General features: G+C 42.6%; 1 protein-coding gene across 9 annotated transcripts; it reads right to left on the bottom strand.

Annotated features, from left to right (window-relative positions):
• Positions 1 to 376: 376 nt before the first annotated feature.
• Positions 377 to 21067, bottom strand: E2F6 (E2F transcription factor 6). Of its 9 annotated transcripts, none has more exons than XR_012422671.1 (7): positions 20681 to 21067; positions 13459 to 13513; positions 9773 to 9989; positions 7884 to 8039; positions 6236 to 6354; positions 3784 to 3931; positions 377 to 2539 (listed from the first exon to the last, which is right to left on the bottom strand). XR_012422671.1 is itself a non-coding variant. In XM_045369779.3 (7 exons), exons 1-7 carry the CDS (start codon positions 20786 to 20788, stop codon positions 2493 to 2495), a joined length of 846 nt encoding a protein of 281 aa, XP_045225714.1. In that variant the 5' UTR covers positions 20789 to 21067; the 3' UTR covers positions 377 to 2492. The 9 variants fall into 9 exon arrangements, 5 of the variants coding, with proteins under 5 accessions (XP_045225714.1, XP_065383502.1, XP_005576602.1 ...); XM_045369779.3 differs by having other exon boundaries at positions 6240 to 6354; XM_065527430.2 differs by having other exon boundaries at positions 6240 to 6354; positions 9773 to 9986.
• Between the last annotated feature and the right edge of the window lie 1871 nt (positions 21068 to 22938).

Here is a 22938-nt window from a genome sequence, read left to right as displayed (position 1 = left end):
CAGGTCCAGAATAGGATGTGATTTTGAAACACAGAGAACAGGAAGAGAATAGGATAAGAGCAAAGGCAGGGAGATGGGAAAGTTCACTGTGTGCTTCAGGTAGTGATGAGACCGATTTATTGAGGTGAAGGTCCGCAAGGCAGGTCCCAAGGCAAGATTGGAAAGCGAGGCTGGGGCTCTTCTATATCCAGAGTCTGCACTTCAGCCTGAAGGAAACACGGATCACTCAAGGTTTCTGAAGGAAGAAGCGGTGCACTCAGAGGTGGCTCAGTGAGGTTGGAAAGGTTAGGGTTAGTGAGGAGGAAGGGCCCAGAAACGAGTTCATGGGATGCTTATTTTATCCGTTTTAAAAAATCAGAGACCAAACGCCAGAAGATGGAGTGACTCGAGAGATACTTCATTTATAACACACATCTGTAATCTACAAAGGATTTTCGTTTACATGATCTCATTTTACCTTCAGAACAATTTGTAAAGGAGAACATCTGTCACATTTTCACAAGTAAGGAACTGCTGCTCAGAAATGATGGCATTACCTTTGGTAAAACCTTTGTTGGTTTTTTGGGACACTGCCTTCTCCCTCCCGAACCACCCCATTATTCCTTCTCAGGAGATTTTTTCTTCTGTATTTCTCCTTAAATACAGATACCCTTGGACCTGCTGTACTCTTCAGATGACCCCTCCTACTCTTGCGGTTTAAACTACCACCTCTAAACTGACATCTGTCCGACCTACTATACAGCTCAGACTTTTCTACTGAGCACCTCACCTACATACACACAGCGACCTGCCGAAACTCTTGCTTTCATCAAGCATGTCCCAGCCTATTGTTTACCCTAGGCTTGCTCTTCCTCCTGTATTCCCAATTCTGTCACACAGCATGACCAACCGGTCCGATGATGATCAGCAGCGCCCCCTGCAGCTTTTCTTTGGCTAATTTCAAACAATAAAACAGAGGGAGGAAAAGCACTGGGGCTAACCACCGAGTGAAGAGCATATTCTATCCCCAGGTGCACAGAAACCCGCCGGCAGGACCGCTGCAGGAAGGCGCTGGTGCTCAGCAGAGGGACAGGACTGGCAAAAGCCACTGGAGCTCAGAGGTATGTGAATCCTAAACACTCAGCATTATTTTTTAATACTTTGATTTTGGATTCTGATTTTAAATCTTTTTAAACACAGTCTGAATTTGAAGTTGCTTCATTTCTTTAAAAACAAGGTTCACAATCTGAATTCAAACGATACAGGAATCTTGTATGATAGACAAACCAAATACTATTAGTCTGATTTTACAATTCACTCACTCCACTCACTTATTTGTTCAAACATTTATTGAGCACTTCTTAAGGGTCAGGCATGGTGTGAGGCACTGGGATATAACAGTGATTATGACAAAGTCCCTCAAGGAGCTCACAGTCTAATGGTAAACTACAGAGTAAACTGAGGCACAGAGTGGTAAATGACTTACCCAATGAGGTAGAAATAGCTACGTACGTGAAAATGTGGGAGTAGAGCTGGAGAGAGGGCAAGGTACAACTTGTCGTAAGTAAAACCCCTTTGACTGACTGAACAGCAAGGCTGCATACACAAACATTACAAAATCTACTTGCAAAAACCTTAAAAGAGTTTCCAATGATCACCATGACTGAATTCATATTTCACAATGGATTCAGCTATTTCCTGATGGCACTTCTATCCCTGCCCCCCAAAACACTGGGCATGCCACCAGGCTGCTGGGAGACAGCAAGTAGGTAGACAGCTTAAAACCAAGAAGTATCTGACTCCAATTTCAGCATTGAAAACCATATTAAAATACTTTAATTAAATCCACAAACATAAATGTGTAGCACATTTATGATACTTCTACATGTAGAAGTTTGGAAAAACTCTCTTCTAACCCTCATCCAGAGGATTCTAATAAGTTATAGATACCAAAGAAATTAGAGAATTTGTCTGTCACTTTCCATATATACATTATTTTGGCTGTACAAGGGGAAAAGTGTCACTCAGACGTATTTTGTAAGTAATCGAAACATTATACAGATATATACAAAGACATCACATTTAAATACGTGTGTACATCTATCCAATGTACAACAGTAACTGCAAACATGAACCAGTGTAAGGCAATTTCTTCTGTGATATATGACATACTCCTTGAAGGGAAGGGTAGAGTCCACAAAGAACTGTCCATTTCAGCCCGACTGTCTGTTTTCATGACACTCTGTGATGAAACTACTTCAGGAGGCAAGATGTCTATTTCACTGACAAAAAGCAGTGAATAATTATAAAAGGAGTTGTTTTCAAATGTGGAAACCACAATTACTCAGTAATCTAAGTGGCGAACTCCTCAAAGACACTACTGGCCATGATGCCGCTACTGAGAACGAGAGCACTTCATGGATAATTTATTGCTCTGAGAATCAAATTTGACGCATAATTCTCCACAAAGATGTTCCCAAAAAACTCAGTAATACACAAATTCTCAAATGCCATCAGTTGCTTACTTCAAGCAATTCTTCACTTTGCTGAGGATTTTCTTCTGAAAAAGAACACGAGAGAGAAATTCACCTAAGTGAAGGTTTGATAGGCAAATATGTAAAAGAATACACAATCCGACTACTTCAGAAAACCCTGAAGATGCCTGGTCAAGAACACGCATTCTCAGGTTAATGGCATAAGGCTAATTTTTTCAGTCTCTCACGAATAAACCGGAACTTGAACTTGTACCTGAAAGCACCCGTCCGAGAATGGAGGAAGCCTTCCCTTATTAGGGCTTTACTAGTTTCTTTCGGAGCCCCCATGATTCCCCCAGTCTTTAATCCTTGTGTCTTTGTGCTGTTGTCTGTGTGCGGGCAACAGCCCCCTCTTCTGGTCATTACAGGTATTCTCTGTCAGTGAAAGCTTCCTATTGGTCCAGCCTGTGGCTCTGCAAGGGCCAGCTGAAGACCACCCTGGCCCGCAGTGCTTGTTGAGTTCTCCAGTTGGCTGGGTCTTTGTTCGGATGTCGGTGGGCCTGCTGGCTGGGCACTGTGATGGCTTCTGCCCAGGCCGGTTCTCCAGTTGGCTGGGTCTTTGTTCGGATGTCGGTGGACCTGCTGGCTGGGCACTGTGATGGCTTCTGCCCAGGCCGGTTTTCCAGTTGGCTGGGTCTTTGTTCGGATGTCGGTGGACCTGCTGGCTGGGTACTGTGATGGCTTCTGCCCAGGCCGGTCACAGGATGCTGGCCCCCTGCTCAGGCAATTCCACTATTTGGGATCTGCTGTTGGGCAGTGCTGCAAGCTGGGCTTGAGGTGAGATGGAGTCACTGCTCTGGCCAGGTGGGTCCAAAGGCAACGTCCTTAGAAAAGTGCAACTGAGGACTGACTCTTGTGGAGTGGGCTGTTCGCTGAGTTGAGCGGGTGTGTGACTGCCTGGGTCAAGCAGGTCTAGACCTTTCCCTTCTCCAAGATGTGCAGAAGGGGAAGTCTCCCGGCCGGGTCATGGGCAGGCTCTTTGGCTGAGTGGAGCTGCTGTTTGACTGAAAGCCTGCCCTATTCGGAGACCATCGCAAGCTGGTACCACCATGGGACCAAACAGAATTCTAAGTCTCCACTGCTATCAAAACTACAGAAATTTAACTGTAACGCTCACAGAAATATTCTCAACTACAGTAAGAATTATGTTGTAATTTTTTACTTATGTTTTTGTGGATAGGAAGAGTAAAAATATCTTAAGGCCATAATACACATTAACAACATTATATGTGCTTATTTAAAATACTGCCAGAATCACTGGTATATTTACCTTCCTCAGGGCCTTCTGCATGAGTGCTCTCAGATGAAGAGGTTCCGACTCCTTCAGACCTTTTGCTACCAGTCTGACCCTGCTCCACTTCACACAAATAGACATCGATAGGTCCGTTGGTGCTCCTTATGTGCACTGTGATAGAGTCCTAGCAAAGGACACAGGAATCGTCAAGATGAATGAAATAATAAACCGTATTTTTTCACTCACTAAAACTGCAAGAATTTCAAGAGACATTTGAAAAAAATCACCATTGCTGTAGTCACATTATAGCACTGGCCAACTCACACGCTGAAGACAGTTACGCTTGATCCTGCAGTAATGGCTTCAGAGCTATCATGGGAAAACCTCAAGAGCTATCATGGGAAAACCTCAGTACTCAAGAGCCTTTTTCTACTCAGGAGCTGACCCTTCAAGGAGGCCGTACTCGAGTCAAAAAGTGTTTTGATGACAAAGAACTCTAGAATACCCTAGTCTCACAGGATAAATATGTGCTTGGATTTCCAGACCAATGAACAGATCCTGAGATAATGGAAGGGCCATTCTTTTGTCCAGTTGAAAGCACAGGAAAAGATCAAAATATACCTCAAGTAAAACATCAAAAAAATTGTAAAGATTATTTATAAAGGGCTATTAACAACTCACCATGATTTTTACATCCTTTGATTTCAAATTTCCCCAGGATTAATCAAAATACTTTTTCCATAAGATATCAGGCAACTTAAATGCTTCTACTGGGAATTATGCTAAATTCTTAAGGAACAGCTCCAGTTATAAATGATTGCTTTAACTGGGAGCTGCCTCAACTGTAACAAAGTCTGTTTTCTCCCCTTTAATGCAGTTAGGCCTCGGCTAGACTCACAGACACCACTGCTCCCTCCCACTCCACACCTCACTGCGATGTTACACCAGGGTGAGTCTGGGGAGATGCAGCCTCTCAGACATCTCAGAGCCTCACTTGTCGTCCTTGCTATGACTTCCTGGTACCCGACAAGTGGGCTGGAGAACATCTGTGCTCAGCTTCTAGAATGCCAGGTCACATCTGGTTTGAATGATAAATCCTGTACAATTCAGTAGATATTTCTAAACGATAAAAGGAACCAATGTCACTCTCAACTGGTAGGCAGCTGAGGACTTCACATTCCACTAAATTAGGTGTTGTCAAACTTCCCATAAAGGGTGAGATGGTAAATACTTTTGGCTTTGCGAGTCACACTATCCCTGTCACAACCTCTTAACTCTGCCACTATAGTATGAAAGCAGCCAGAGACAATATGTAAACAAATGTGCACGTGGCTGTGTCCTAATAAAATTATTTCTAAGAACAAGGAGCAGGCCGGATCTGACCTTAAGGCCAGTTTGCCAACCACCACACTAGGTCCCCAGATCTTCACGGTCAGGCTCTGGCCAAGAGGGCCCATGTGCAGAGACTTTAAATGGGACTCTAAAAGAAGCCTCAGGTATGATCAAAGGCTCAGCCAGATTTAGCAATTACAGTCTGAAGCAGCTCATTGCATAGGGGAAAAGCCAAAAATCCATTAGTCTCTGCAGAATGAATTATTATGCCCCAAAGTAAAGATGTGTTGATTAGCGGTTTCTTTCTTAAAAATAAAACAACTAGGAAACATCACCAAGAAATCTAATTTGAGTGTGACTGAGTTAAATGAAAGCCGGCCCTTAACCCATACACTGTCGAGTAATACAGGGCTCACTTGAACAGTGGTCTGCTGGGGACAAAAGGAAAAACGGGTCAAGAAAACATTCCTCGCTAGGCAGGAGGCAAACCCCCAGGGCAATGCAGAGGACTGTACTATGAGCACCGATGAGTCTATCAAGGCTGTCAGTCTTGAGGATGTGGCCCAAGAATGGCCACATTCCTTGGTTCTGATTCCGTCCTCATCAAGCAGCCTTCTGCTGCAATTATCTTTCAATGCAAACTTTCCTGCGAGGGAAAAAATGCACCGAGCAGCTGGCAGCTGACAAAAATATGTTCATTGACACAGAAATCCTGCTTTTCCATTTTAAATTCAGAACCTAGTGTTCTGGTTTATTCATCAGTCTTTCATGAGTTTGTTAACTCCCCAGTGCCTTCGTTGAGAGCAGACCTTACTTTTGCAACTTTAAGATGGGCCAATTCTTGGTGATTCTTCTAAGAAGCACTGCAGTACAATAGTGAAAAACAAACTATGAAGCCACACTAACTGGGTTTGAATTCTGGTGATCCTGAAAAAGTTAACTCATCTTTGTGAGCTCTCGGTTCCTCATCTTTAAGATAATAATGACTACTTGACTTGTGTTAGTTGAAGCAAGTTAAAATGTGTGAAGTGCCTTCAGCAGCAGCGGATGTAGAGTGCACATGCACACAATGGCTCTTAAGTATGACTGCAATAAATCACAGCCTAAGCAGTCGGCCCTCATCCCTCTTTAAATCCTTTTAAAAATGCAGGGTTACCTACTTCTCTGGGAGCTGGAACATCCAATCTGGTTTCTGCTGGAGCTTTAACTGCAATGACGATCTGTTCATGGAAGGCCTGAATGCTATGAATGTCTTGATAGGTCACATATGCTAGTGTAAAACCCAGTCAAGGATCTCTACACAGAATGCTGTTTATTGGGGAAGTAATTTATCTCTAGTAATTCAGTAACGCAAGGGTAATGTTAGAATGTCTTTAGTTTTTATGAGATACAAGTTCAGCATTAAGGAAAGTAGTAAAAAAATTATTCCATTGATAATCTTTATTATTCATATAAAATTAAGCTTTTAATAAAGCATTTTACAATATTTACAACTCAACCTAAAGAATTTAAGCTGTACTATTATGATTATGATGGCAATTTCTGGAGAAAAATATTAATAAAGTCTGAGTCCCTAACACAAATATACCACATGAAGAAATTCAAATTTTCATCCTATTCCCTTTTCAGTTATAGTAAGCTAGATCTTACTATAACTTTGAGAAAAAACATTCAGGGCTTTGACAAGAATCCCCCAAAATGAAAGATGGAAAAAAATCTATAAAAAGGCATAAACGACTTGGAGATTAAGTTTCTCAAGAATATCATGTGCGATATTACTTTATCCAAAATTATTTTCCATCTCATTACCTGAATCTTTTTCGTCTTGTTTCACTGTGTTGCCTCAAATTTTACCAATTGAGTGATTTATTGGGTTTCTCTAACATTTTTTTTTTCTCTGATTGGCTGCAGTAATGTTGGTGCTTATTTTTTTCTTTTCCTTCCAGTAACTGTACTGTAGGAATAGAGGTTTTTGACTGCTGTAGAGAGTTTTAAGTAAATCTGGGGTATGGGATAGCTCAGAATCAGTGAGCCCCTCACAAAGGGTGCCACAGGGAACAGCACAGCACAGCACAGCATACAGGTCTAAGACACCCAGGAGGTCAGTACCAAAGACAAGGTTCCCCCAGCCCCACCCCCCAGCTCCCTGAGACATTGAGTTTCAAGGCAACACTGCTATTAAGCAACAACATGCTTCTGTGGACACAAACGGGAGTTTAAGCACCTCTTCAATGGCAATTCACTGTTTCGGAAATCAACTTCTGTTCACACATTTCTAGGAAAAACATGAACTTCACAAAAGCCAACAAATATTTTATTTTCCTTATAGTATTCAGACTATAAAAATGAATACTCTCCTATTTTAAGTGGTACCATCAACCTTGGTTTGGTACTGTACCCCTGAGGTCATCATCCAGAATTTAATCTAAGAAACGCCACACAGAAGTTAAAAAACCTACCATTTGTGTACGTTTGAGGCTATATTACTACCAACTTTTACTTATTATTTTTTTTTTTTTGAGACGGAGTTTTGCTCTTGTTGCCCAGGCTGGAGTGCAATGGCGCCATCTCGGCTCACGGTAACCTCTGCTTTCCAGGCTCAAGCTATTCTCCTGCCTTAGCCTCCCAAGGAGCTGGGATTACGGGTGCCTGCCATGATGCCTGGCTAATTTTGTATTACTTTAACTTTTAATGGTCTAATTTTATATCTTAAATATATAAATTAAGTCCCCAAGCTGATTCTACTACTTAAGTAATCTGTTTTGGAAGCAGAAATTTTAGAAAGGTATAGACTTAAAGGATATCTTTCATTTTCTTTGTCATCTGTTAACTCAAACAGCTGCTGAGCACAATCCTTAATTAACTCATCCAAAGCATCTTCCATTGCTGATAAGTCAGAAAGTTCCTCTTGCAGCTTCTTTTGTTGGGGAACTGCTCCAAAATTGCTAAGATCAGATCCTCTTTAAAAGAAAAAAAAATCACCACAAAGGAATTTCAAGTTAGGTTACTGGAACTTCTCCAAATGATTACCATAAGTGTTTTCCACAACAATAGAAACTAGGGACTTTTAACTTCTGCTATCTTCGTTCTAGACAGCCATTATTCCTTCTGTACATACATTTATAGTTCTTCATCTTATACAGTCTTTTTCAAAAAAAAAAAATACATTACAACCTAACAGAAATTAATAACAGCAGAGACAGCCTAAGAAAGCAAAAGGGCACTGAACTAAGAGTCAATAACACCTAGCTTCAGCCTCAGTCCTAGTCCTTACAACATAGCTTCTGATAAGTTATAATCTTACAGTACTTGAGTTCCTACATATGAAAACAAAGTGTTGGCTAAATGACAGTTCCTCTGCTAAAATGTGATGAGTCTGTATTTTTCCCTAGTGTACACATTCTATCTGAATATAATGATTCTATTCATCATTTTAAAAAAGACATTATTTTCAGGCCAGGCATGGGGCTCACGCCTGTAATCCCAGCACTTTGGGAGGCTGAGGCAGGTGGATCACCTGAGGTCAGGAGTTCGAGACCAGCCTGGCCAACATGGTGAAACCCCGTCTCTACTAAAAATACAAAAATTAGCCAGGGGTGGTGGTGTGCGCCTGTAATCCCAGCTACTGGGGAGGTTGAGGTGGGAGAATCGCTTGAACCCAGGAGGTGGAGGTTGCAGTGAGCTAAGATTATGTCACTGCACTCCAGCCTGGGTGACAGAGCAAGACTCCCTCTCAAAAGAAAAAAAAAAAAGATATACATATTTTCCTTAGTAATTAGTGCCTACTCCAATATGATGACCAGGCAACAACTGATTTTCATTTTTTCCTTTCAATCTTAATGGAAAATAAATAGGGAAAGGTTCTTGCCTCTATCTTTCACCTGGCAGTTTTCAAATCTGATTCTAATTAGTGATTCACAATGCATGCCGATACAAACTCCTAAAGTGTTTTTTAGTAAACATGCTCAAATTAGAATTCAACCTATACTTCCATACTATTGAAAAAATGACCTCCTTTATGAATCCCTTTCCTCTAATAACTACGTTAATTATTTAGGATCATTTTACAGTCTTTCTTGGTAGGTTTGCATTTGCCTGAGAGGTCACTATGTACTTATTTGCTGCAACGATTTCTCCCTGTCCCAAAATACTTGCCTATTCTAACAGCTTTCTTCTTATGTGTGCACGCACAGATACCTTTGTCTATGCCAGTCTTCAGCTTCCCTTTCCATTGGATTCCTCCTCATCATGTCAAGTCTTTAGCAACTGCCTTTTAGACACTGTCTGATTTTTCTTTTAATATTCAGGGCAGTGTTTCAAACACCTCGCTACGTCATAATCTCCTGGGCTACCTGTTGAGAATGTACTTTCCTGCTTTCCCTCAGATCTACCGAATTACACCTCCAGAGGCAGTAAGCCTCTAGGTGTTTACTACACGGCCGTGTGAAAACCACTGTTTTACAACCTTCACAGATTTTCCCAATATCAGTAATCAACTGGAACTGAGGAAATACTTTTTAAAAAATGTATGTACTCTCCAGGATGATGCGAGAAAATTTTACAGAATTCTCTCCTAACAAGAAGTTGTACCTTTGTTTTCTATTGTCAAAACATTGCTACTATCTAGTTTAAGCACGGAATTGTCACTTGATGAGAAAGAAAAAAAGCCATGAAAAGTTTGAAAGCAACTCACATCCATCGAATATGGTTCTTGGATTTCTTTTCAACGAGGTCGATTCCATCTAAGACATTGGTGATGTCATACACTCTCCGCTTGCGGACTCCCAGTTTCGTTGCAACCTTGTTTAAGTCAAGAATACCCCCAGGAGCAGATCTGACAAGATCCATAAATTTTCGAGTTAAATAAACCAGTGATACATCAAAACGAGGTCTCTTCACTTTTAGAGCTTCTGGGAAACAAAATAAACATATTTGTAAAACTTTAAATAACATTTCTCAACTCATTTTAAAAAATCATCTGTTTCCTCTTGATCAGAGAGCAGACATCTACAGAAATCCCTACACATTGACCAAATCAAAGCTGGTTTCTATGAAATAAATCTCTTAAATTGGAGAAAAAATTCACTGGCCTATCCTGGCTCTAAACAAAGGCTTTAAATTTAAATAAAGGAGTATTTGAAATATGCAACCAGTGTCCACTGAGCATGTGGACTTTTACAAGTCTACAGCATCTTCTCAGACAAAGCAGTGAGATTACATTTGCATCCATACCACTCTCAGGAATAGAATTACACATGGTTTTTAAAATTAAATTTCTCATTTGGTCTTCAAGTGAAGGAATTCTTTACTAAGCAAAGGCAGAGAACTGGCTTTTTGTCCCCTTTTAATGACTCTATCCATGTCATAGTGTAAGTTGTCTGACCAATGTTTTGAAAGAGCTCAAACTAGTCTTCTATTAAGGCAATGATGACATACCTCGGCCAACAGTGGTATCTCTATTTTTTCTTTTCTTTTTTTTTTTTTTTCAGACAGAGTCTCACTCTGTCGCCCAGGCTGGAGCTGGAGTGCAGTGGCGCGATCCTGGCTCACTGCAACCTCCGCCTCCTGAGTTCAAGTAATTCTCCTGCCTCAGCCTCCGGAGTAGCTGGGATTACAGGCGTGCACCACCACGCCCGGCTAATTGTTTTGTGTTTTTAGTAGGGACAGGGTTTCACCATATTGGCCAGGCTGGCCTTGAACTCCTGACCTTGTGATCCACCCGCCTCAGCGTCCCAAAGTACTGGGATTACAGGTGTTTGAGCCACCGCGCCCGGCCCACTATCTCTATTTTTAAAAATATTCACTACTCTGTATTAATGTAACGGATAGACAAATGATAAAAAATCCCTTTAATTCCCTCACTCACCTACTATGGCTTGGGTTTTCATACACACACACCCCTCTAACACACTCACACTTGTGTGTCAATCATATATATAGTTTTTAAAAACAAAAACAGGACCATGCAATTTTGCAACATGTTCTTTTAACACAATATTGTGAACATCCTGACATGTCAACAAATGTATTTCAACATTATTCTTAATGGCTGTATGCTTAACTGTATGCAGTATTTGCTATTTATCCCAATATTAGAAATTCAGACTATCTCCAACTTTACGATTTTGCTTAATATTTCAACGAATCTTTTTGTTGCGAAATTACTGTATGTCCCCTTAACTGGACACTTTTAAGGAATTTTGATATGTACTGCTAAACAGCTCTGCAGGTTGTGGGTTCTATCCATTCTATGCGGCATACACGGACCTCATCTCACGCGCTTGCCAGAACTAAGTATCTTGTCATCTTTTCCAATTTGATACTAAGAAAAAGTTCTTATGGCTTGGTTTGCAGAAAAAATAATTTCTAAAATAACTTTGTCACTCTGGTGTGGAATATATGACTTTCTTTTTCTCTACTTCCACAGCACACCACAGTCAGTATGCCTCAAAGAAATGTCCATCCTACCTTCAGCCAGAAATGTCCTTACTCAGAACCTCCACAATGTCACATTTAGTTTAAAGACCACTGGCGGTTACTTCAGGAACAAAGGTACATATTTCATAATATAAATGTCTTCTCTCTGGAGCCCATTCCTACACTTAAGATTAAATAGGGGTAAATTAGGAATTTAAAAGGATTTTTAATTGGAAGTAGAAGGTCACAATTCTACAACAAACTCAAGAAGATTACAAATGAGAAATTCTAACTTTAAAAAGCATATATTTAATTATAGTAATTATTAACAAGGCATGGTCTTACATGCTCAGGATAAGTATATTTCTATGATGTTATTTTATAAAGAACACGTATAACGAAACACCAAAAACGTGACAGTTGCTGAAGGGATATGAATAGGATTACAGAGGTCTTCACACCAAAGCAACTCCGTAGTCTAATAAGGAATTCTTAATATTTCAACGAATCTTTTTGTTGTGAAATTATTGTATGTCCCCTTAACTGGACATTTTTAAGGAATTTTGATATGTACTGCTCAGCACGTACTGAGGTAAGTGCTAAGAGAGGTATTCAAAGTCACCCGATAGCACGAAATCAAACCTTCACTGCAGGGGGAAACTGGGAAGGCCTCTTGATGGGAGTACACTGGGCACAGGGAACAGGAAGGCAAATGGGCGGTGTCTGCCCACTCTGACAGAGGGTGAGGGGCTGAAGTGAGGGAGAGGGAACCACACCTCAGAAGACAAAGCAGCCTTAGAGAACCTGCGGTGCTTCGGGGACCATAGGTGGTGTAGCTTGAGCTGTGGAGGAGGGCGGCAGCATGCTGGAAGAAGAGGCTGCGGCGTTAAGCAAGAAACAGCTACAATGGCCTGGTCTGCTCCGTCTACCCATTCTCTACTGCCTAGTTTCTTTTAATATGAAGTGGCTTATGAATGTAATACAAACACTTAAAATCAAATATACGAGGAATCAGGGTTTTCTCTACACGTAAAAGAGTGTCACTGAAGAACTTAGGTTGGATGATATAACAACCCCATTTCTGTATTAGACAAATCCCCCTGGAGTTTTCTAGCACCCAGGCTGGAGAGCCTGGACACTGACTGCCTTCTCAGAAGGACACCCAGCAACTTCAGCTACAGAGGAAGTCAGACCCTGAACGAGGAGAAGCAATTCAATGTGGTAAAGACTCTGGGCTCTTGCGCCAGAGAGGCAAGATTCAACCCTGACTCTGAGCAAGTCACTCAGCCTCTCTGGGCCTTTATAAAGTAAGAATTCTAATCCGCACCTGTATTTTGAAGGGTCGTTGTGACAATCCATGCAGAGAGCTTAATACAGTGCCAGGCACTGTATGAGCTCAATAAATGTTAGATATTATTATAAATTGTTGGTATGGGACAGACGCAAGAAACACATCAAAGGTGAAGCTGACCAAACTCAGTGACCAACTATGGGTGAGACTGTGGCAGGCACTGAGGAAAAACTAAGGGTTAGCATTTCTAAGATTCACACTGACTTGCACTATCTATCCACTGAGATTAGGAGGCTGAGGTGGGGCAGTCTATCATGAAAACTTCCAGAAGAGGGAACTAGAGCCATTTACATCCTATCTCCTCTAACAGACACCCTAAACATTAACATAAGATAAGGGACAAGAAGGAAAGAGTACATTTCTCTCCCAGGAGGAATTCTGAGAAAACAGCCTTAAATATAGACTGTTCTATGGAGAACAAATTGGCATTTGTGCACATTATTCAACCCATAACCTCAGGAGTTGTTACTAAACCTTGAAACTTTACATTTCAGTGTACAAATAACACATTTTATTTCAGTTTCTCATCAACTCATACACTTACACAAATCATTTTAATCATATGAAGTTCAAACTAACAAAACCTAAAACCTATTCAGGAATCAACTTACTTCTCATGGACACATATTGTACATTATCTTCTAAATTAATCCTTATTTTTGATGGCTGAAAAAAAAGATAAAAAATTTAACTTAGTGATTTTAAAACAACAATGCAAACAAATAGCATTTTACTCAATAGTATAAAGGTCTGAGAATATGAATGTGATAATTACTGGCCAGGCACGGTGGCTCACGCCTGTAATCCCAGCACTTTGGGAGGCCGAGGCAGGTGCATCACCTGAGGTCAGGAGTTCGAGACCAGCCTGGCCAACATGGTGAAACCCCATCTCTACTAAAAATACAAAAACTAGCCAGGCGTGGTGGCGGGCACCTATAATCCCAGCTACTTGGGAGGCTGTGGCAAGAGAATCGCTTGAATCTAGGAGGTTGCAGTGAGCCAAGATCATGCCATTGCACTCCAGCCTGGGCAACAGAGCAAGACTCTGTCTCAAAAAAAAAAAAAAACAAAAAACAAAAAAACCATTCACACACACACAAAATATAGTAATTACTGAATACATCAGGTACTGAGGATAAAAGGAACATGAAGAGCACTACGACACTGTCCCTGACTTGGTAAAGCTTAGTAGAGATAGAAGATCTATCTCAACCAACACATGCTCACTCCTTGCTATTATTAAAAGTATATGCAGTTCCCAAAAATTTGCTCACAAGCTTTCATAGGCAGCTATGTGTTCCCACTATAATTAATGTAAAACAGCAGCATTTCTAACAATGGAAAACAATGCACGCTGTGGGTAATTAGAAACTTTTGCATTAGATAAAAAGTTTCTTCTTTTAATTTCCTGAAACAACCAGGAAATTAGCAGAAGCGCCATTATCAATGCTCACCATTTTACCAGCTATTTAGAGGCTCTGAAAGTTTGCATAAAACTGGTAGTAACATTTAGGAATTGTTTTTTTGTAAAAAATAAATAAAATGAAACCAAACCTTAAAACGAAAGCCTATAAACAGAAACTCCTAGTAACATCAATGTTAATGTGCCTCCAGAAGGGCTGTCATCAGGTTTAGCTCTTATCTAAGAAAAAACTGGCCATAAAGCAAAACTGGGGCAAGTAAATTCATAGGTACTCTAAGAAGAGAATCAATAGTAGTACTAGGGATGCACCCAGACAGGGAAATCACAGAAAGATACATGGTGAAGGCAGCCCTCAGGTAAGCCTTGCCCAGCAAGTCAGATTTGCCTGAATAAACAACTGTGGGGAGAGAAGAAAAAAGACAGGATTGTGGTACCGGAAACGAACAAAGGTGTGAAGAGGTATATGGCACGGCATGTTTCTGGGAACCCACTGAAGCGGCCAGTGTGAAAGTGACTTGACTTTGAAGCTGGGAGGTCATGATGGCACCACATAAAACTAATGCTAAAGAGTTTGGACTTCATGTCATAACCAGTAGAGAATTACCAAAGGTTTCTGAACCAGACTAGGACATAATTAAGTAAATGGTTTAGAAATATAAGTATGGCAGCAACATGGCAAAAGGACTGGGAAATGAGGAAGCCCAAAGGCAAGGTGAGCAGTTAAGAGGCTCTTTGTTTATACTGGTGTTAACAATATCCTTGGCACAACGATTTTCTTATCATCCATGACAAGATGATAGCATCTATTAACAAATTAACCCGATATGGAATACTCCCATGGAGACAGAATCCCACTGTAAATAACTTAGTTGTTAGAATTGAACATGTAGACCTGCTAGGGCATGCAACACTGGAGCTGGGAATGCTGGCCTTGAGAGCAGGGACCAGGTCTGGCCAGCTCTCTCAAACAGTGCTGAGTGACTTGCAAACATGGTATCCAACAGTGAAACTCTGAAGCAGTCCTACCAAAGTCAGACATTAGACAAGTGCGACCAACTGCCATTGTTATTTTTACATTTAACCCCTCTGCTAATAGTATGAGACAGGGGCCAGCTATTGTAGCAAGACTCTTGAATGAAAAAAAAAAATCCATCCTTATCACATTGATTTGAAGCACACATACACAAATATCCTAAATCATAATATATATGCTCAGATGGGCCGTGCTGCAGAGGTTCCCGTTCTTAATTCAGAGCAGCAGGCCCATGACTTACATACTGTACTTACTGGCTCCCAAAGAGGCTGCCTCACTAGCTATGCATTCTAGGACGTCTTCTCTGCTCCACATCTCCCTACCCATCTCATCTAGACAGTGGATCACAGGTTGGTACAGAAGTAACACCTCAATCAGGCATAACATGAAAAAAGATGGCTTTGTTTTCCCTACTCTTTGCTATTAATGCAGTTCCATTACATACTGGCGATATTGATGTATGTGGGAAAACAGTCTCCAACAGCATTCATTTGGTTTTTTTCTCTTCGAATATAAAAACACTATCTCTTTATCTTGGAGGAATCACAACAGTACTATTGCTCCTCAGGGGCAGACATCATCTACAGACATATAGATAGAAAGATGGTAAGGCCGGGCGCGGTAGCTCATGCCTATAATCTCAGGACTTTGGGAAGCAGGGGGTGGGGGGTGGGGCGCGGATCATGAAGTCAGGAGTTCGAGACCAGCCTGGCCAACATAGTGTCACTAGGTGACAGAAATTTTTCAGCTCCATTATAATCTTACAGGACCACCTCTGTATATGTGATCCACCGCTGACCCAATTATTATATGGCACATGACTGTATATATATCCTATTGGTTCTGTCTCTCCAGAGAAAACTAATACAGATTTGGTACCAGAAGTGGAGTCAGTCATACTTTGCACCTCACCTTTAGGGGCCTGCTGGGACTTGGGTTTAGTAATAGGTCTAGAAGCAAAGAGGGGCGGTGGGGTGGGTCCCGATGAGAATCAGCATTGTCCTGCCCAGGAACTGTTTCAGAGGAGGCCACTACTATCTCCACAGGCAATGCAGAATTAATCTCCTTAGACAGGGGTGGAAAGGATGACACCACTGTAGGTGGAACCGCTACTGCCCCTCTGGCAAACAAGACTCATCAGAATTTACGGGCTCAATGTGTCCAGCCTCATCTTCCCACATGATCCCATCCAAACCCCACTCTTTCCCAACCAATACCCTTACTTCAACAGTAGATGCTCTGTGAGGCTAAGAGAGTTCAACTTTCTATTTTATTTATTTATTTATTTTTGAGACGGAGTTTCGCTCTTATTGCCCAAGCTGGAGTGTAATGGCGCAATCTCGGTTCACTGCAACCTCCACCTCCTGGGTGGTTCAAGTGATTCTTCTGCCTCAGCCTCCCGAGTAGCTGCGATTACAGGCACGCGCCACCAAGCCCGGCTCATTTTTTGTATTTTTGGTACAAACGGGGTTTCACCACATTAGCCAGGCTGGTCTTGAACTCCTGACCTCAGGTGATCCACCCGCCTCGGCCTCCCAAAGCGCTGGGATTACAGCCATGAGCCACCATGCCTGGCCAGGAGTTCAACTTTCATTTTAATTTGGCAGTTGCATGATGAAGGCTTGTGTTTGATTTTCAGCAATTTCAGCCCTATGGCTACAGGACAGAAGATTCTAACCTAGGGCACACTTAGAAACTTTTAAGTCATTTATGTGGAACTCCAGCCATGAAACCGAATCCCTGAGCTCATCCTTTTCTTTCATCACTTTGTCCAAAGACACTAGGAGCAACCAACCAATGTCATTATAATCCTTGTTTTTCCAAAAATGTTTGAAAATATCACATACAGCGTCACTAAATTCTTTGCCTCTTATATGTGGTGAATTAGAATGTCAAAGGCATTTATTTTGCATATCTATAAACAGTTTGTGTCATGGCTTCCAGTGCTCTCTCTACTACTAGAAGTAGAGGTCTTAGCATTTTTAAGTTCTAATCAGATTAAAGAACCAATTCCAAAAACCCCAATTAAGGAAACTCACCTTTAAAATTCTGTTCCCCTAGAACCATTCCTGGTACCAAAATCTGTATTAGTATTGGTCTGTCTCTCTGCAGAACCCTGACCAATAGAGTAATAAATTCAATTCTGAATATACAGTAGTCCACCCTTATCCTTGGGAGCTACATTCCAAGACCCCCAGTGGATGCCTAAAACCGCCAACAGTACCAACCCCCATATATACAATTTTTTTCGTATACATACATACTTGTGATAACATTTAATTTATAAATCGGGCATAGTAAGATATTAACAGCGAATAATTAAATATAACAATTATAGCAATATACTACAATGAAAGTTATGTGAAGGTGGCCTCTCAAAATATACTGTAGATCTTAGCAACCTCAGAATAAGATTTTTTTCTTTCCTTACTAAGTCAAGAACTTAGATCTTTTCACTTGAAGCACTTCATCAATTCTCTTTGGCATACTGGAACTGCCAGCATCACTACTCCTGTGCTTCAGGGCCATTACTGAGTAAAATAAGGGCTACTTAACACAAGCACTGTGACAGTTGGTCTGATAATCAACAATCAGCTACTAAGCGACTAAGGCCAGGGTGCAATGACAGCATGGGAACTCTGGACAAAGGAAGATTCAGGTGCTGGGTGGTACTTGACAGCTCGAGATTTCATCACACTATGGAGAATGGCAAGCATTTTAAAACTGATGAATTATTTCTGGAATTTTCATTTTAATAGTTTGGGGGACCACAGGTTAAATGAAATCAAGAAAAGTGAAACCTCAGATGAGGGGGGACTAATAGGAGTTGGAAACCTAAGTAGGAAGGTCTAGTAGACAGCTGGAAAACCCTGAGGGAGATTTATAGATTTGGGAATTACGATATGGTAACTGAAAATACCAGAAATGTATGTCTAAGATTTCAAGCGATGTATCTGCTGATATTGCATGCAAACTAAGTGGTTTTTCCACAGTGAGCTTAGAGTTTTTATCAAATTCTCAAATATTAAGACGACCAATACAGATGGTACCAATATACAGCTGATCCTCAAACAACACAGGTTTGAACTGTGTGGGTCCACTTAGATGCCAATTTTCTTTACCCCCTGCCACAACTTAGAGAGCAAAACCAACTCCTCCTCTTACTCCTCTTCATCAGCCTACTCAGTGTGAAGACAAGGATGAAGACCTTTACGATCATCTAATTCCCCTGAATGAGTAGGACTTTCTCTTATTTATGATTTTCTTAATAACGTTTTCTTTAGCTACTTTATTATAAGAATACACTAACTAATACATGTAAATACAAAATATGTGTTAATCAACTGTTTACAGTATCAGTAAGGCTTCCAGGAAACAGTAAAGTTTTGGGGGAATCAAAGTTATATTCAGATTTTGAATTTCATGTGATTTGGTGCCCCAAACCCTGAGTCGTTCAAGGATCAAATGTAGACGGTAACATAAGTCATGGGAGGAGAGAATGAACTCCCCTAAGAAGAATGTGTAGAGACAGCAGAAGAGAACCCTGAATATCATCAACATGTGGCCAGCCACGGTGGCTCACACCTGTAATCCCAGCACTTTGGGAAACTGAGGTGAGAGGACAGCTTGAGCCCAGGAGTTCAAGACCAGCCTGGGCCACGCAGGAAGACTTCCATATCTAAAAATAAAAAAATTAGCCAGGCCTTGTGGCATGTGCCTGTGGTCCCAGCTACTAGAGAGGTGGAGGCAGAAGAATCACTTGAGCCTGGGAGGTCAAGGCTGCAGTGAGCCAGGATGTGCCACTGCACTCCAGCCAGGGTGACAGAGTGAGATCCTGTCTCGGGGGAAAAAAAAATGAAGGACTGGGAAGAGGATGAGGACAAGGAGAGCCCAGAGAAGCAGATGGAACATCAATGTCAAGGAAACTCAAGGGAGAGTTTCCAACACAAGTAGTTTTGTGTCAAAACTACAACAGCTGCTGGAATTGACGAGATTGTCGGTGACCCTGGTTAGAATGGTCTCACAAGTGTGCTGAGGATAGGGGTCCCCAGCAGTGGGTTGGCTGATAATGAGACGATCAAGTGGAAAGAGTGAGTGTAAATAACTTTTTCAAGAAGTTTAGCTGTGAAGGGGAAGAGAGACAGTAGATGGCAAGGGATATGGAATTAAGGGAGGGATCTTTTAAGATGGGGATGGATTGAGAATGTGGTTTTAGTAGTCAAGAATTTATCATCTGGAGTTAGACATTTGGAGGTTCAACCCAAGTTTCTCCACTTACTATCTAGCCACAGGCAAGCCGGCATTACATGCATCTCCAGGTCTGTTTTGGCAACCGTAAAACAAGAATAATAGTCTTTTACTATTATAAAACACTGCTGTGAGAAATTAAATGAGACAATAATCACAAACTATTTGGTATGGGGACCAGGCATAATGACTTGGGAAAATGTTTAATTACTACTAGTTATAGGAAGAAAGCAGCAGAGAAATTGAAAATATGGGGAGAGGCCGGGCTCGGTGGCTCACGCCTTGTAATCCCATCACTTTGGGAGGCCGAGGCGGGTGGATCACCTGAGGTCGTCAGGAGTTCGAGACCAGCTTGGCCAACACGGTGAAATCCCGTCTCTACTATAAATACAAAATTAGCTGGGTGTGGTGGCGCATGACTGTGATCCCAGCTACATGGGAGGCTGAAGCAGAAGAATCGCTTGAACCTGGGAGGCGGCGGTTGCAGTGAGCTGAGATCGTGCCATTGCACTCCAGCCTGGGGAACAAGAGTAAAAACTCCATCTCAAAAAAAGAAAAAGAAAATACGGGAGGAATGGAAAAGAACGCATTTGTTAAGGACCTTGAGAACCGGGGAATACAGTATCTGGTCCAGAACAAGAGTAGAAGAAATCAGTCTTTGTGGGAAAGGGAGCCAAATCTCCTAACCATTTTCTCCGTCAAACAGGTGGGGAGATAATTTTATGAATGGGAGCTGTGGCGTGGTAAATATAAAGCGTGGACAAGGTTTTAAACGGCTGCAGTAGAGCAGAAGAGAGAGAAGGTAGAAGAACAAATGATAGGTTGCAGAGATACAGCTAGAGTCCACTGAAGGAGAAAAACATGGCCTTTCCAATGCAAAGTTGAGCAATTTTCTCCAACAGTGCCCTGAAGTTCCGATGTAAAAGTCCAGAAGACTGACACCACGTCTGTGAACAGATGCTGAAAGCAGAAGGCGGGAGAGCGCAGTTTCGCAGCACGTGATGGGCAGCGCCTGGCCCAGGGGGAGCAGACGACCGAGACGACGGCCAGCGGGGTTGGCGGCGGCGCGGGGAGGAGGGGGCCAGCTTTGGGAGACCCCCGCCCGTCCCCCTCCCGTCCCGGAGCTTACCAGCAGTCCCTCCACGTTGATGGGGTCTCGGCACCGACGGCGAACCGTCTCCTCCGCGGGGTCCAGGAGGAGACTGGGCAACTTCCTCGCCGGCCGCTGCTGACTCATGCTGCCCGGCCGGGCGTCCCGCTCCCCTCGCACCCCGCGAGCTCTCCCGCCCTCTCGCGCGCAGCTCGATCACCGCCCCCCACGCGCCGATTTCCAAGGGCCCAGAAACTGACGGATCCGCGGCGTCCTCCAAGGCCCCGCCCGGCTAGGCCGTCCCACCCGCCAGCAAACGCGGCACTGCCTCACGTGCCCGGGAACTCCCGACGAAGACGGGAAAGGAGGAGGTAGACCCGCGGCTCTCAAGTAGCCCGGCCCGCCATTTTTCCGCATGCGCAGTGTACCGCCCCCCTCTGCGCATGCCCGCCGCGGCCGGAGCGCTCCCACGCACCGATCCTCTCCCGGCGGCTGGCGCCCGGGAAACCCGGACCGCGGAATCCACGGAGAGGCTGGCAAAGGAAAAGGAAGAGGTGGAGCCGGATTCCAGAGGAAGGGAACGGGGGTGAGAGAAAACAGGCAGCTGGGAAAACGCAGCGCTCGCCTGGAATTCTCGACGGTGATAACTGAAAGCTCTCAGCCGCAAAGATGTTCATTTATTCCTTTTTTTAATTTTAATTTTTTTTTTTTTTGTCGCCCAGGCTGGAGTGCAGTGGCGTGGTCAGGGCTCACTGCAGCCTCGAATTCTTAGGCTCAAGCGATCCTCCCACCTCAGCCTCCCAAGTAGCTGGGACTACAGGCGCGCGCCACTGCGCCCGGCTAATTTTTAATTTTAATTTTAGTAGAGGCAGAGTCTCAGTATATTGCACCGACTGGTCTTGAACTCTGGGGCTCAAGCCATCCTCCCACCTTGGCCTCCCAAGTGCTGGGATTATAGGCATGAGCTACCACGCCCGGCCTTCATTTATTCCTGAGCTCTGTTAGCACATCTTACAGGCGGGTCAGTGTTGATGCTTAGTAAATGTGAGCAACCAAACCATTGTGGTATCGTTTTACTTCTGCCTGCCTGCCTTCTTTCCTTCCTTCCTGCCTTCCTTCCTTCCTGCCTTCCTTCCTTCCTTCCTTCCTCCCTCCTTCCTGTTTGATGAATGAGTTATCGTGGACCTATAGTGTCAGATATTGGGGTGAGCACAGGCGATACTTACTCATTTGGATATGCCACAGGTTCAACCTCCAATTTCAGTGGGGACAGATAAGTAAACAGAGCATGTTAATTAAGCTGGAGCCAGAGGTGTGTTTTCAAATCCTGGCTCCTACTTATAAACCAGAAGACCTTATTAAGCCAGTTACTTAATCTGCCTGTGCCTCAGTTTCCTTATTTGGAAAATGCGAATAATGACAATACTTACCTGATAAGGTTGTTGTGAGGATTAAATGGATTAATGGATACAGGTTGCTGTGATTAGAACAGAGGCCAGCACATGTTTGAAACAAAAAGGTAACACACCGTGGTGTGTACAGAGTTGGAGGGAAACAACCGGTTAGACTGGGGGTTTCTACACAGCCTGAGGTGGGCGAGGTGAGGCAGGGAGAAATCCCTGAAGAAGCTGGCTCCCCACTAGACTATGATGTCAGAGGTCTCTAATCTTTTTTTTTTCCCCATTACCCAGGCTGGAGGGCAGTGGCATGGTCATAATTCACTGTAGCATCAAACTCCTGGTCTCAAGTGGTCTCCCAGTTAAGACTCCCACGTAGCTAAGAGTACTGGTGCATGCCACTATGCCCGGCTAATTTTTTAAAATGTATTATTATTTTTTGAACTCCTTACCTTAAGCAATCCTCCTGCCTCAACCTCCCAAGGTGCTGGAGTTATAGGCTTGAGACACCATGCCTGGCTTCTAATCTTTGTATCTCTGTCATCTAGCACAGTGTCTGGCAAATAAAACATGCTCTGTTAACGTTTGCTAAATAAACTAGAAAAAAAGAGAACATAGCGGAGATCTCGAGAAGACTGCATATTGTTACAGAATGAAGAATTTCCCAGAGTCATTAGAAATGGCCATTTTAAGGCATTTATTCAGCATCTGCTATGTGTTTGGCATTCCACGTACATTTGCTTATGTAAATCTCATATCAAAACTGAAAGATAGTTATTTTTCTGCCCAATTTGCAGATCAGCGAAATTAAGATCAGCAGGATTACAAAAATTTACTCAGGGTCCTACGTAGGCAGTGGTAGAGGCAGGCTTTGACTCCACAACTGATTAATTAATTTGG

Source organism: Macaca fascicularis, chromosome 13, assembly GCF_037993035.2.
Source record: "Macaca fascicularis isolate 582-1 chromosome 13, T2T-MFA8v1.1".
Taxonomy (NCBI): domain Eukaryota; kingdom Metazoa; phylum Chordata; class Mammalia; order Primates; family Cercopithecidae; genus Macaca; species Macaca fascicularis.
Note: the sequence above shows the minus strand (reverse complement) of the source record. Positions and strands in the feature narration are given on the sequence as shown.

Coding starts and splice junctions, on each gene's coding strand:
- E2F6 (XM_045369779.3), bottom strand. CDS start 20,788: ATGAGTCAGCAGCGGCCGGCGAGGAAGTTGCCCAGTCTCCTCCTGGAC. Junction 13,514..20,680: donor TCAACGTGGAGGGACTGCTG/GTAAGCTCCGGG, acceptor CTTTTTTTTCAG/CCATCAAAAATAAGGATTAA. Junction 3,932..6,239: donor ATGTTCCAGCTCCCAGAGAA/GTAGGTAACCCT, acceptor GTCCTTTGCTAG/GACTCTATCACAGTGCACAT.